This window comes from Vollenhovia emeryi, unplaced genomic scaffold (assembly GCF_000949405.1).
Source record: "Vollenhovia emeryi isolate VEMERY1.0 unplaced genomic scaffold, V.emery_V1.0 DF939125.1, whole genome shotgun sequence".
NCBI classification, from domain to species: Eukaryota; Metazoa; Arthropoda; class Insecta; order Hymenoptera; family Formicidae; genus Vollenhovia; species Vollenhovia emeryi.
The window spans coordinates 1,272,452-1,286,872 of record NW_011967241.1 but is presented as its reverse complement, the minus strand read 5'-3'; the positions used below and the strand labels follow the sequence as shown (position 1 = coordinate 1,286,872).

At 36.1% G+C, this 14,421-nt stretch overlaps 4 protein-coding genes across 5 annotated transcripts in view; 2 read left to right on the top strand and 2 right to left on the bottom strand.

Annotated features, from left to right (window-relative positions):
* Positions 1–3,225, top strand: part of LOC105569212 (carboxypeptidase B-like) — a 5,883-nt gene extending 2,658 nt beyond the window's left edge. The window contains exons 3-5 of the mRNA XM_012025466.1: positions 1,119–1,252; positions 1,337–1,735; positions 2,059–3,225. Of these exons, the coding sequence (XP_011880856.1) occupies positions 1,119–1,252; positions 1,337–1,735; positions 2,059–2,418 (893 nt within the window). The 3' untranslated portion in view covers positions 2,419–3,225. The remainder of the gene's footprint in view (positions 1–1,118; positions 1,253–1,336; positions 1,736–2,058) is intronic.
* Positions 3,226–3,654: 429 nt separating this feature from the next.
* On the bottom strand, positions 3,655–7,481 carry LOC105569303 (transmembrane protease serine 9-like). Its single transcript, XM_012025658.1, has 8 exons — positions 7,379–7,481; positions 6,785–7,088; positions 6,232–6,538; positions 5,975–6,138; positions 5,129–5,187; positions 4,485–4,788; positions 4,001–4,307; positions 3,655–3,909 (listed from the first exon to the last, which is right to left on the bottom strand). Exons 1-8 carry the CDS (start codon positions 7,428–7,430, stop codon positions 3,745–3,747), a joined length of 1,662 nt encoding a protein of 553 aa, XP_011881048.1. The 5' UTR covers positions 7,431–7,481; the 3' UTR covers positions 3,655–3,744.
* A 1,264-nt stretch (positions 7,482–8,745) lies between these two features.
* The window catches only part of LOC105569302 (transmembrane protease serine 9-like), a 10,409-nt gene continuing 4,733 nt past the window's right edge, over positions 8,746–14,421 (bottom strand). Inside the window, exons 5-8 of the mRNA XM_012025657.1 lie at positions 10,156–10,238; positions 9,546–9,852; positions 9,092–9,398; positions 8,746–8,999 (exon numbers count right to left, since the gene is read on the bottom strand). Coding sequence (XP_011881047.1) covers positions 8,835–8,999; positions 9,092–9,398; positions 9,546–9,852; positions 10,156–10,238 — 862 coding nt within the window. The 3' untranslated portion in view covers positions 8,746–8,834. The remainder of the gene's footprint in view (positions 9,000–9,091; positions 9,399–9,545; positions 9,853–10,155; positions 10,239–14,421) is intronic.
* Positions 11,084–14,414, top strand: LOC105569211 (uncharacterized protein C18orf63-like). 2 transcript variants are annotated; one of them, XM_012025465.1, is made up of 8 exons: positions 11,084–11,240; positions 11,830–12,065; positions 12,182–12,335; positions 12,422–12,599; positions 12,987–13,101; positions 13,275–13,371; positions 13,601–13,825; positions 13,954–14,414. In XM_012025465.1, exons 2-8 carry the CDS (start codon positions 11,932–11,934, stop codon positions 14,014–14,016), a joined length of 966 nt encoding a protein of 321 aa, XP_011880855.1. In that variant the 5' UTR covers positions 11,084–11,240; positions 11,830–11,931; the 3' UTR covers positions 14,017–14,414. The 2 variants fall into 2 exon arrangements, with proteins under 2 accessions (XP_011880855.1, XP_011880854.1); XM_012025464.1 differs by having other exon boundaries at positions 11,756–12,065.

The following is a 14,421-nucleotide window of genomic DNA, read 5'->3' as shown; positions in this document are numbered from 1 at the left end:
GAATCTAAATAATTCGATTACTAATTGTGGGCCCCAAAATGGATTGTAACTGACTTTTTTTTCCCAGAGTACGAGTAACAACATTCCATTCTTTTAATTAAATGTTTCGATTAGTCCTCTAATAATAAATCCAAATTATTATAGTAATAATCGGGACTTTGTGTATAGAATGTAGTACAATTTATGTCGATCAAATTGTATGTATGTATTTGTGTGTACACGGAAACTCGGTACGTGTGTGTATGCGTGAGAGCTATCGTAAAAATCGTAGACTGGGACACATATATTCTAAAAGGGAACGTTAATGCCTTAGTCAATTACTACCAAGTATTTTCCAATTCTGTTGATATTCAAAGGGAAACAGTTGGAAACGAATCGAGGTTGTCGGCCTCGAGTGAATCCCACTTGGTAACCCGGTTCCGCTTCAATGCCGATTAACATTAACAGTTATACTTTACTTGTAAGACGTGTACAAAACACACACACGTAGTCTTCGCACGTACAGGCGTTCCACGACGTTTCGACTTTTCTTGCGGTCGTTTGCGTAGTCGGTCGATCTGCTCCCGATGCCGTTATTCAGGGCGGACTGCCTCGACGAGGTCGATTCCGTTTTCGACTCGCGCGAGGAATCGCGCCGCATTTACAAACGTCGGTTTCGAAACGTCGGAAAGTCGTTGAAACCGTAAACTGAGCTATTGGAGTAAATATATATAAGCGTTTGGGAATTATTATCATGGGCACGTCGCTTCCGCCACCGAAGTGAGGTTTTCAGTCATTTTTTAGCTCGTTACGCTTGGTGGCAGGGAGTCAGACGTAGATATCCACGTCCTCGTCCTCTTCGTTATCCCGCTAGTGTACATGGTGGAGGTGGTTCTTGGCGTTTTAGGGGTGAGCTTCATACGCGCATAATCCGCTTCATCGATTCAGACCGACATGTGTATTCAGATGTACATAATATAAGGCGTATTGAAATATATTTTACAAAATGAGAGATAATCGAAAAGAAAACATGCTTGCTTTGTACCCCACCGGGCTGAATCTGCGAAGCGGTTATCATAGAGGCGCACGAGGGCGTGGAACGTGCAATCTCTGAATAATCTTGAAGGTATCTCCGTTAGGTCATCGAATGGAATGGACCAGCTATCATCGACTAGACGACATTCTCGGCTACTTAGACTATCTCGCCGACACATATCCCGATGTCTGCTCCGTTCAGACCATCGGTCAGTCCCTCGAAGGTCGTCCTCTTAAGGTAATCGTGTTTAATCTTTACTGCGATGCTTTCACAGTGATAAAGAGTTGGAGTTGTTCAAAATTGTCCTGTAAACGTTTTAAGGTTTTAAGAATTAGTAACGGTAAGCCAGACGCCCCTGCTATGTGGATCGACGGCGGCATTCATGCCAGGGAATGGATTTCACCGGCATCTGTGACTTACATTATTGACTATTTGGTGGAGAACAGCGAAAATTTAAAGACGGACTATTACATCCTGCCAGTTGTAAATCCGGATGGATACGAGTACACTTTTGTTTCCGATCGTTTGTGGAGGAAGAATAGAAGGAAAGGCTTCAATTGCGCAGGCATAGATTTGAACAGGAACTTTGGTTATCGCTGGGGTGGAAAGGGAACCAGCAAAAATATGTGCCACGACACCTACCCAGGCAACAAGCCATTCTCCGAGCCGGAGACAGAAGCCATCCGAAATTTCTTCGAGGCCAGTTTAGCAAATTTCAAAGTTAGTCAAACAACTTTGCATAAAACTTGACGAATTTTCATTCATTTGTCTGCATTGCTCGGGTTGTGATGCTTTTGAAAAATACATCAAGTTGCAACAATGCTACCAAGAACTATCCAAATTAACATTTTAAACACAATAGTTACTAAACATAAGGACTAGACCATACGAAATTTTTACTTCGAAATATCTCGCGAAAAGTGTATGTACATGCCGCAGTGTGTTTCGTATCAATCAATTTATGGCTAATCCAAATTTATACATTAACTTTATGTTAAATTTTCAAATATTCCACATGGCACTCCGTTGTATTTCTCTTGCAGGCGTATTTGTCTTTTCACTCGTACGGTCAGTACATTCTTTACCCGTGGGGATATGACCAGCGTCTACCGCCAGATTACCTCGACCTTGACACAGCAGGCCGTCAAGCAGCTGATGCCATGAAGAGGGCAGGCGGTAACACCGAGTACACTGTCGGGAATAGCGCTATAACATTGTATCCTGCTGCCGGCGGTTCTGACGACTGGGCCAAGGCTCTGCTCAAGATCAAGTACGCGTTCACGATCGAACTGCGGGATACTGGAAGATACGGTTTCATACTTCCGGCCCGTTACATTGTTCCGACAGCCAAGGAAGCACTTGCCGCGATACAAGTAATTACGAAAGTTATCGAGTCGTCGTAATCGGATTGCCGACTGTGCGTGGAAAATTGGAGAATTGTGATTGGAATAGTAAATTCTTCTAGCCAGCTGATTTGCTAATGTATTTTATATATTGTACAAAACCTGAAGGAATCCTTGACTTTGACATGCGGATTGTTTTGTATATTGCTGCGCAAAACTAATGTTTTCCCACGATTACCTTATTATAAGTATATCCTTGTATGTATAAAAGTTTCAGTTAATATCTGAAATCGACCCTTTATATAGTACAACAGTTTTGCATCTATTGTATTTAAACGTATAGCTAAAAATGTAAATTGGAGGAATTAATTTTGCGAATTATTGAATAACGTACATTCCGGGAAGACATAATATATCTTTACATATATTTGAAAACTCCGAATTAATTTCCATAATTAAATTTGTTATAATTTCTTGTTTCATGTAACTATTAATTGGATTCCACAATGGTTTTTATTTTATATATAGTAACTACTAATTATTTAGAATACACATATTAGAATATGTACTTAAATATAAATATGTTGTATCTTATTTATTTTATTACAATTTGAAGTGCAAATTTGTAGTGTACGAAAGTTGCACTTTTGCGTTTGTCTCCAACGAATTATATCAAATTAAAAAATGAAACTGCATTTTATAATACTTCCAAATCACTACACCTTTTTGCTACAGTAAAGTGAACTATCCTATTTGTTGTTTCTACACAAAAATTTGTGAATCCTGTAAAGTTTTTGAGATAACATCATAAAAAAGATCAGTAGATATCTTGTTCAGATATTAATTTTTTTATAAAAAGTTCGACATTTTTAGAAAGCTTACGATATTTTTTAGATATTTTTTTAGAAAAGGATTAACATTTAACTATTTAAAATATATAGGTATATTAGAACATTGTATATTGTATATTAGTCAGTGGTACTGGAGATAGCTACATATGTGTGACAATAAGGGCCAATTTCACAAACGTCGGTTAACTGTTAACCCGAGTTCAGCCAATTCACTATTTTTTTCTATCTTGTGCTCTAAGGAGACACAGAGAATCAATTAACCTTCGGTTAGCAGTTAACCGACGTTTGCGAAGCTGGCCCTAAGAGTTGTATTGTTATCTGTACATATGTAACTGTTAAATGGTGGATAAAATGAAAACAAAAATATTAATACCATGTTTTTTTAGCCAAATAAATTACTACCTAGTTTTCCTTCCATGTTGGCTTAAAATAAAAAATATCACTGTTTATTTATACTGCATGTTTATTTATGTACGTTAAAGAATACAATAATTCATTATCGGTATGCATCGATACATCGTCACTTTTGTCGTCATTAATATTCACTGACTTTCTGTTCAATCCAATCGTTGAATTTAGATACCTTGGTGTACACGGAGGGTGCGCCTGCAGTACCACATGGAACAATACCCCAAGATACTATTCCAGTGAGTATCGCTTTTCCTTCAACTCGAGAGATTAGAGGACCACCGGAATCACCCTAAAAATATGTTTAAAAAATTTAATATGTTACATTGTTCACAGACGGTGTTCTTTCAATTCGCTAAATTTATTAAATGTTTCGAACTTACACTGCAAGCGGATATTTGATCGTACAACGGTCCAGTGCAGACATTAGTCTCATGTACGGGAGATGATCCTGTCAAACGCTTGACAGCGTCAGAACAAGTAGCGAGATCGATATACTCCATCTTGACGTGCTGAAGTTTATCTGGCATTTTCGGGAGTCGGCTAGTCGAGGTGGAGCCCCATCCACAGAGCCATGCCTCTCCTTGTGGTTCACTTTCCGCTGGTGGTAAGTTGACAGCCTGCACTCGCTCATTCAGCTTCAATGGAGATGCAAGCTTAAGCAGACCAATGTCAAATGGGCCAACACCGCTGAAAATTAGAAAAATCATTTTCCTATATAAATATAAAGGTATACACGTATTTATGCATAATTACACAATTTTTTAAAGCACTTATGTTAAAATTAAGACTAAAAGAATTATAATACAAATCTCACCATTAATTTAATTTATAATAATAAATGAATCTTTTTAATATTTTACTTACTTTCCATATTTTTCATGTATGAAGCTTCTCTCTACTTGGACCGTCTGTTCGCTGTCCTCTTTAATTCGAATATTGTGTTTTCCAGCTTTGACGCGAAGAAGATTTACAGAAGGAACTGCTTTGACGCAATGCGCTGCAGTTACGATCCATCTGTCGTTCAATATGGATCCAGCGCAGAAGTGCTGCGAGAGCATTTGTAGGGAAACTATGAACGGATATCCACCTTCGGGTGCCTCTTCTCCTCCGACCACTTGAGGGGAAAGGGGGAAGATTGGTGGCATCTGGAGGCCGACTCGGGGCCTCTCTAAAGTTTTAATTAATAATATTTTAAGAAACAAATTCGTGGCAGGAAACATTGATTGTAACACGCCAAAGGTATAAGACATTCTGATTATATGATTTAAAAAATCTGTAATATTATAATTCAATAAAACTAAGACTTGCTCTTCTCTCTCTCTCTCTCTCTCTCTCTCTCTCTCTCTCTCTCTCTCTCTCTCTCTCTCTCTTAATTATTATTTATAATTCATAAATTTGAGATTGTTTGACAAAAACTTTTGTATTACTTTCATGTGCATTTTCTGAGCGTATCTAATGTGTTTATACAAATGATACATATTACACATAAATGAAGAAATTTGTCTTACCAGCGATTGCCACTGCCAAGAGAGCAAACGATACGATTGCTTTAGGAAACATTTTGAAACTAATGTCAGATCAATAAATTGGCTGCATTTTATACGTTTTGTCGAGTGCATTCTGATGATATCTATGACGATGCACTGATAATCGATCCTAATCTACGAGAATTAATCGTGCACCTACGATAAGAAAGTTTTTGTTACATATTTTTTATAGACATTTGTTACAGACGTGACCTCCTTTGTGACTTGATATGTGTAGTGATATAAATCACATGATACGACGCTGTTAATTTAAGCAATGTTATGAGTCTATAAAGTATTAAATGTCTTAATATAATAAAATTTGTACCATTTCTGCGACAAGAAGTAGCTTCTATAAAATTAAATATGCCGATAAAGAATGTACAACTACATAGGTTAATAGTTTGCTTAAAAGAGAAATTTATTTTTCCACAGTTTATGTTCAAAGTTTAATTAATTAATTTACTCACTTTAATCAATCTTTTATAGTAAAAAGATCCCAATCACTTGATTCCAGAAAGGTATATATTTTACAGATTTATATTAACATTTAAATATTTAGTCATTGAGACTGTATATGTGTATTTAAGACAATAACGTTTGTAACTTTCGTCCAATTTGAATAAAATAAAGCATGAATAGTAATACTTTTACCGTACAGGTTTTCTTCATCCAAACAAGCGGCTGCTTGGGTTAGTTTTATTTCATGTAGGTTCAAAATAAAATGCTTAATTGTTTATTTATGCTGCATATTTATTTACGTCGAAAGAAATATAATAATACGTCATCAGCGCATGTATACGTTGTCAATATTACAGTCATTAATATTAACCCCTGGTGTTCTCATCAATCCAGCCAATGAATTTGGATACCTTGGTATAAACTGATGGCGCACCGTCACTACCACATGGAATAATACCCCAAGACACTATTCCAGTCTGCACTGGTTTTCCATCTCCATCGTATGAGATTAGAGGGCCACCGGAATCACCCTAAAAGTGTATTTAAAATTAGATATATTTAATCGCAACGTTAATAGACGGTTTTTTATTATTTGTTACATTTATTAAATGTCTTGAACTTACGCTGCATGCGGAGATTTGATCGTGCAATGGCCCGGTGCAGACGTTAGTTTCATGAACGGGGGATGAACCCGTCAATCGCTTGACGGCCTCGTGGCAAGTAGCTCGATCGACGTATTCCATCTCAACATGCTGAAGTTTTGCCGGCATACTGGGGACGCTGGTAGTCGAGGTAGAGCCCCATCCAGAGAGATGGGCCTCTCCTTGTGGTTCACTTTCCGCTGGTGGTAAGTTGACAGCCTGCACTCGCTCATTCAGCTTCAATGGAGATGCAAGTTTAAGCAGACCAATGTCATATGGACCGACACCACTGAAAATTAGAAAATATATTTCGATATAAATATAAAATTACATCGGTTTTATTTATAACTACAAATCTTTAACACTTGTGGTGAAAATTGAATCGCTGATGTTTCGTGCAAAAATCATTATGTTCCAAATTGTTAATGAAATAATTAAAAGATACATTTATATTATTTATGTACTAAACGAATATTATTCTGAATGGAAACTAATTAAATTGTTTGTATTTATTGCATTTCAACGTTTGACTTACCCTTTATAGCTTTGATGAATTATCATTCGCTCCACTTCGACCTTCTGTTCGCTGCTCTCTACAGTCTGAATATTGTGTTTTCCAGCCTTGACAACAAGATAATCTACAGAAGGAACTGCATCAACGCAGTGTCCTGCAGTCATGATCCATCTTTCGTTCAAGATAGATCCGGCGCAGAAGTGCTGAGAATACATTTGTAGGGAAACTATGAACGGATATCCACCTTCGGGTGCCTCTTCACCTCCGACCACTTGAGGGGAAAAGGGGATGATCGGTGGTATCCGGAGGCCGACTCGGGGCCTCTCTAAAATTTCAATTAATGACATTTTTAAAAATAAAATTGTCACAAAAGAAATTGTTTGTAGCACATCAAAAATATTTCTATGAAATACGATTAGAACATGTAGTAATATAATAAAAATTAAATCTTGCTACTTTCTCTCTTACTTCGTGATACATGGAATATGATTTACTTATTATTTGCTTAATACATTTGAGATTGATAAATAAAAGTAGTTTTTGCATTGTTTTAGTGTTCAGTGTTTTAAACGTAACTTAATGTGTATTTTATATAAATGAAGAATAATGACTTACCGGCGATTGCCACTGCTAAGAGAGCAAACAGTACGATCTCCTTGAAAATCATTTTGCTGATTGATGTCAATGCAACAAATTATTCGCTTTTTATACCCGTTTTGTGGAGTACATTGTTATGATCCCAACGATGACAATGCAATGATAGTGCAAGAAGAACAATGCAAGTTCATTCTAATCTACAAGAATTCATAGAACATCTACGATAAAGAAGACTTTATTGCAGACATGATCTTCTTTGTGACCTGAGATATTGATATAAATTATAAAATTGGATAATTAGCACGTCGCATCTAATTTAAATGAACAATACTTTAATTAGTCTCGAGTATTGTATATCGTAATACGATAAATTCTATAGAAATTCTGCGACGAGAAATAGCTTATACATATAATATTAAATACACTGATATTAAATGTGCAAATACATACATCCATAGTTTAATAAAGACAGAAAATTACATTTTCACTTTCGTATTAAATTTAATTCATTAATTTACATATTATAGTCAATCCTTGTTAGAAAAAAGTCATCAATTAATTGAACAAGAATCCCCTAAACAATAATACTAGAAAACGTATATAAATATTAATAAAACAACTCAGAAATATTTTAATATAGTCATATACATGTATAGTCTATAATATAGTATAGTCAAATAATATAGTCAAAAATTTTAAGAATAGTCATAAATTTGAAATAAATTAAATGTTACAGAAACCATAAATATAATAATAATAAAGTACACAATTAATAGGATTAATCTATCTTTTTATTAATTTCTTTCGATATTATTTAAGATACGGTTTTAACTTGCTAGACAAACAAAAGTTATTAAGAAGTAACAGTGAAAGATTCTTTTAGCTTTAATTAATTAAGCTGTAATTAAATTGCGATAGATGATTCAGATAAGCTTCTTGTATATCGTTTTATCTGATTATTATTAATTATAATTATCCCGCAATAAAAGGATAAAGAACACGCGGAAAATCTGTAATCTGATTTACGATAGAACCGATAGATTTATTTTTAATTTATTTATTTATCAAGATTGTCTGTGATTAATACGGACTTCCCGGTTTCAAATTCCAATAAATACACAATAGTATAGATTAGGAATAAAATAATTATGGAGGGGATGTGCATGAAGGCTCCTCTTTCTGCGAATATTTCTGTACACCTTCTAACTCTGTGCATAATATGAACAACTGTATTTAACCAAATTACATGGAAGAAATGTGTATTTATGTTAATCTCAAATCAAATAAAAACATGAAAGCAACACATTTTGCTACAAATGCTTTCGTTATCCAATCAAATTTCTATACTTTTTATTTCATAGGTAGGCTCGGAATAAAATACATTGTTTAGTTATGCTGGATATTTATTGATTATTGAATAACATATAATAATTCGTCGTCAGTATTCATTGATACGTCGTCACTATTGCCGTTATTAATATTTATTGACTTTCTTTTCAATCCAATCATTGAATTTTGATATTTTAGTGTATACCGACGGCGCGCCGTAACTACCGCATGGAACAATACCCCAAGATACTATTCCAGTTTGCACCGCTTTTGGTCCATTGCGCGAAATTAAAGGTCCGCCCGAATCACCCTAAAAATATATTACGGATCTTATTACGTTAAATCTACGTGTTAATAAACGGTACTACGATCACTCGTTGAATTTAATGTACTGGCACTTACGCTGCATGCGGAGATTTGATCGTACATCGGTCCAGTGCAGACATTGGTTTCATGAACAGGGGCTGATCCCGTCAAGCGCTCGATAGAATCGTGACAAGTAGTGCGATCGACGTACTCCATCCGGACATGCTGAAGTTTATCCGGCATTTCCGGGAAAGGGCTAGTCGAGGTGGAGCCCCATCCACAGAGCCATGCCTCTCCAGTTGGTTCACTTTCCGGTTCAGCCAATTGGACTGGTTGTACTTGCTTATTCAACTTCAACGGAGTCGCAAGCTTTAGTAAACCAATGTCATATGGGGCAACACCTCTGAAAAAATAAAATGTGTATACCGATACAAATATGTATTTATCAATTGCAAACTGTGTTAAATATCATTATATATTGGCCGAATATTGATTGGAATGAAATCTAATTATATTGTTCGTACTTATTGCTCTTCAACGTTTCGCTTACCCTGAATAACTTTCGTGTACGAAAGCTTTCACCACTTTTACCGTCTGTTCACTGTCCTCCACAGTCCGAATATCGTGTTTTCCAGCCTTAATGCTAAGAAGATCTATAGAGGGAAGTGCCTGAACGCAGTGCCCTGCTGTTATGACCCATTGTTCGTTGTAGATGGATCCAGCGCAAAAGTGCTGGTTGAGCGCTTGCAGGGAAACTATGAACGGGTATCCATTTTTGGGTGCCTCTGTTCCACCGACCACTTGAGAAGAAATAGGCGGGAAGATCGACGGCAACCGGAGACCGATTCGTGGCCTCTCTAAAATTTGAATTAAAAATATATAAAAATATATATTTATTGCATGTGAAGTTAATTGTAACATATTAAAGATAGTTCAATGAATTCTAATTGTGAAAAATCCATAATAATATAATAAGAAAAAATTTAAATCTTCTCTCTCTCTCTCGATCCACAAAATGATACAATAATTTAATTGTGATGTATCTTTTAAATTGTTTAAGAGTATTTCTTATTTTTTACACTTTGGAATTTATTTTTTCAATATAATGTAAGTATTTGTGTAAACTATATATATCGTATAAATCAAGAAAATTGACTTACCAGCGATTGCCACTGCCAAGAGAGCAAAGCACACGATTGTTTTGGGAAACATTTTGCTGATTGATGTCGATCCAACGAACAGACTGCATTTTATACTCGTTTAATGAAGTGTTAATCCGTATGATATCAATCATTGCGATGAACATATAATCCATTATAATCTGCGTGAATTCATAATACGTCTTTGATAAGAAAAATTTTGCTGCAGATGCGATCTTGTTGGTGACTTGATTTTTATTGATATAGATACATTGTATCAAATATTGTAACAAATATTACATTGCAATTAATTAATGAATAATGCTATTAATCGTATATCCTTTTTATCACAAAATAATAAAATCTGCAACGAAAAATGGTTTCTATAAAGTGAGATGTGATGTTCGAAAATATATGTAAAATATACATATAAGTTTATAAATAGATTGTTTTGTACTTTAGAAAGAAGTTTTCATTAATAAGTTTTAAACAAGGATATCCGCTAACACAATGACAATCACCTAACGTATATAAAATTAATAAATTTTATTAGAAGTATTATAATAAAATTTTAATAACAATTTTATTTTGATATAAATTAAATTTAACAAGAAACTTCAAATATGACAATAGTAAAAGTAAGTACTAATAGAATTAGTCTGTATTCTTATTTACTACTTTTTTCAATATTGTTTAAATCACGTTCATAACATGTTAATCAAATATCAAATTTATTTCAATAATAACGGTGAAATATCCTTTCAACTTCAAGTCAGTTAAGTCACAATTTAATGATGGATCATCCGATAGATAATTTTCTTGTCTTATCGTTATCTGATCATCATAATCAATTATTATCCCCGAATGAAAATACAATAAGTATGCGGAAAACCAATAATCTGATTTATGAGAGACCGAACGGATTTATTTGTTACTTATCTATTTATTAAGATTGTCTCGTGATAAAAACACTTCCCTGTTTCAATTTTCAATACACAGCTCAGATGTGTAAGAAAATTATGGAGGGGATATATATAAAAGTCTTCTTCTGCGATATACTTGGTTGTTTTCTTCTTTCATTCGCTTTCAAGAAACCACTCTGCGCTGTGAGTACATCTTTCAACTCATTGTTAGTACCCTACACGCGTGTGTTAACTTTGCTCCCCAACTTAAAAATTTTGTTGTAGTTCTGACTGAAGTTCCCGCTTCTTTTTGAAGAGTTTAAGAGTTCCCAATACTTTATAAAAAGAGTTCTGCTGATTAACGATCAGAAATTAAAATTTAAAAAATCGGGTGCCAACTTCTTATCGAAATTTGCGATCGAATAGTTCTGAATGGTCTAATAGCTTCTTTTTGCGATTATCTAGAGTTCCTGATACATAAAAAATTTTTTCGGTTAATTAAAAAAATAAGAAAAATCTTTGCAAATTTTATTTTGAGATACAATAGTTCTGAGTGATTTATACCGTTATTGCATTTATTTCGAAGAGTTCTCGCTGACTAAAAAAATTTTTACCTCAAATATAAAAAGTTACACACTTTAAATGACATTTTAGAAACTAGTAAAAAACCGCGAAAAGTTGACGCGAGTGGATTAATTTTTTATTTTGAATTTTTGCAGATTGTTTGCGATTGACGCAGTTAATGAATCGCTCATCTTGTCATCTCATCCATTAGTCTGTCTCAAATTTCTAGAAATAACCCACGGATAGCGTTTCGTCTCCTCGCACACGGGCTTCGTGTTCCCTCGTGAGACCATCTCATTTTCTGCGTCATCTGATCGAGAGCTAATTAAGTATGGTCTCCACCGCGAAAATCTTCAACGTCACCGTACCGCAGAAGGATGATCTCTGCTGCGCGATCTGCAAAATCGTGAATTCCGAAAACAATCCCACCTATTCCAAGTACTGCGAGAACAAGCTCAAGTGTCGGTAGGTAAAACAACGATTGTTAAATGTCGTTGTAGCGCATCTCGCGGATTAAAGTGAGCCTCGGATTGCCAACGAGTTCACCTTCGATTTCATAGAGGAAACGTTTCGGCTTGCAGGCAATTTCTCCGAGAGACCCCTCACGCGATGGCCGCGCCGATAGTTAATCGAAAACTCCTCGGGACCGGCGGTTCCCTTTACGTCATCGTCGCCAAGGACTTTTTCGAGAGCTGCACCTTCCGGGACCACTGTGACGCCCTCAACATACAGGTGGTATGTGATCAAAAACACGCGAAGTGCGTAATATCTCTGGCGAGGCTGACCTCGTTCGTTGATCTCGATGTGCGAATGTTGCGCAGATGAATCTACTCGACCCAATGCCGACTCACGTTTACAAGACGTGCCTACTTTACACGGTGGAGCATAAGCTGGCACCGCAGTGGAACAAAGTCGGGCAATACCTCGTCGAGGGACGAGATTTTCTCAGCTCGACGGGAAGCGTCAATGCGATCTCGCTAAACATGAAAGGCATCCGCGGTACGAAGTCCGATTTTTAACTAACTATAGCGTTAAGGCCTGTGTCCACGATGCTAGAACTTGGTCCAAGTTCTAGCTTCGAAAAATATGTAGTCAATGAAGTTCTAGCATCGTGGATACAGGTCTTTAGATATACAGTTTTGCGTATGCATATATCAAGAGGAATTTCTTTAGCGTGAAGAATAATTTAGAAGGCTAGCAAAAGATTCAGGTTGTAAGGGGCCAAACAGATGGTAAAGCCTGATCTACAACGTGCTCTTTGCGTTTAGAAATATTTTATTCTGTAGCCAACAAATTCGTTTAAAAATTTTATGCAAATTCACAAATGCTTTAAGCATATTGATTTTCTACGGCAAAATAGAACTTAAGAAAAGATAAATATTGCAGATAACAGCGCTCAGCTTCAAGTGGAAGCTGTAAATCTTAAAATACCATTCTTAAGACTGAATACTACGCGTTCTTTGCAACATGACGTGCAGCCACAAGTACGCGTCCTACCGAGGTGAAAAATAATTGTGAAGATTCTAAGAATTTCGTTAATGTGTAAATTGCTGTTGCAAAATAAATTCTGGGCCAGTCTTTATATTGTAATTACTAAAAACTAACAAATATATTGATTACTTTATAATATCATCACTTAAATCCAGTTATTAATAATTTCATAAATATCTGTAGCTTGAAAATGGCGAACGTATTGAGTACGTCGACAGAAATTAAAGAAAACCACTTGTACAAGGATTACGAAAATCTGCGGGCGTATTGGGAAAATATGGTATAAATCTATTATATAAAAAAACTCATTAAAATTAATGTCTTCTCAGCTCAATTTTCTTCATTTAACATTAATTGCATTGCTAGTCCTGCTGAGATAAAAATTAGCTACGTACAAAGAATAATTGAACTCTTCGAAAGTAGACTTGCTGAAGTTATATGTTTTATATTACTAATCGTCAAATATAATTTGTAAACTATATAAGGTGCAATTAATCTCGTTATTTTAGCACGGGTACATATTACCAGATTATATGGAAGGACTCTTATTTTACGATATCAAGTTCTCCTTCGAGTCGAGCGTTTTCGTATATCCTGAAACGTGCTTAACCTCAGGACCTCCAGAAATTCTTCGGCTTGTAAAGGATCCAGTATCCAGGATTTATAAATTTGCTGAAGATCTAAGAGGAAGCGTAACACAATTATGCGGGAAGCAATTGGATGTGTGCCCGATGGTGAGAACATGAACTGCATATGTTTTATACAATATTAATATGATCTTTCTACGTAAAATAGCACATTAATTGCTACTATCGTTTACGAAGATTAATATATCTCTCATTTACCTCCCACCACCATACAGGCCACCGGACCCTTGCCCGGTCAGAGCGTGGGCTCCGCGCCCTCCAATCACCCCTGCGCCTAGGCCTCCAAGGGCCAGCCTGGTCAACCCGCCGCCTGCGCCACCGGCAGAACCGTTCGGGGATTGTTACGATGGGGTTTTTTTTCAAGTTTTGTCCACCCATGCACCCACCCACGCATTCAAAATGTGTTTTTGGTTTCACCGGGAACTCCTCCTGCATTTGTGGACCGATCTTCTTGCAACCGGTCTTAAAATTTTCCAAATTTTTAGGAGGAGGCTGCTTTGCTCACCCACGCACCCACCCACGCATTCACACTGTTTCTTTGTTTCACCGCGAATTCCTTCTGCATTTGTGGACCGATCTTCTTGCAACCGGTCCTAAAATTTTCCAAATTTTTCGCGGAAGGCTGCTAAGAGGGTTTTTGAAGTTTTGCCCACCCACGCACCCACCCACGCATTCACACTGTT

Bases quoted from the DNA above. Each gene is read 5' to 3' on its own strand.
- LOC105569303 (XM_012025658.1), bottom strand. From the start codon at position 7,430: ATGATTTTCAAGGAGATCGTACTGTTTGCTCTCTTAGCAGTGGCAATC. The intron at 7,089-7,378 runs GTAAGTCATTAT...TTGAAATTTTAG, and splicing joins CTTAGCAGTGGCAATCGCCG to AGAGGCCCCGAGTCGGCCTC. The intron at 6,539-6,784 runs GTAAGTCAAACG...TCTAATTTTCAG, and splicing joins ATTCATCAAAGCTATAAAGG to TGGTGTCGGTCCATATGACA.
- LOC105569211 (XM_012025465.1), top strand. From the start codon at position 11,932: ATGGTCTCCACCGCGAAAATCTTCAACGTCACCGTACCGCAGAAGGAT. The intron at 12,066-12,181 runs GTAGGTAAAACA...TTCGGCTTGCAG, and splicing joins GAGAACAAGCTCAAGTGTCG to GCAATTTCTCCGAGAGACCC. The intron at 12,336-12,421 runs GTATGTGATCAA...AATGTTGCGCAG, and splicing joins ACGCCCTCAACATACAGGTG to ATGAATCTACTCGACCCAAT.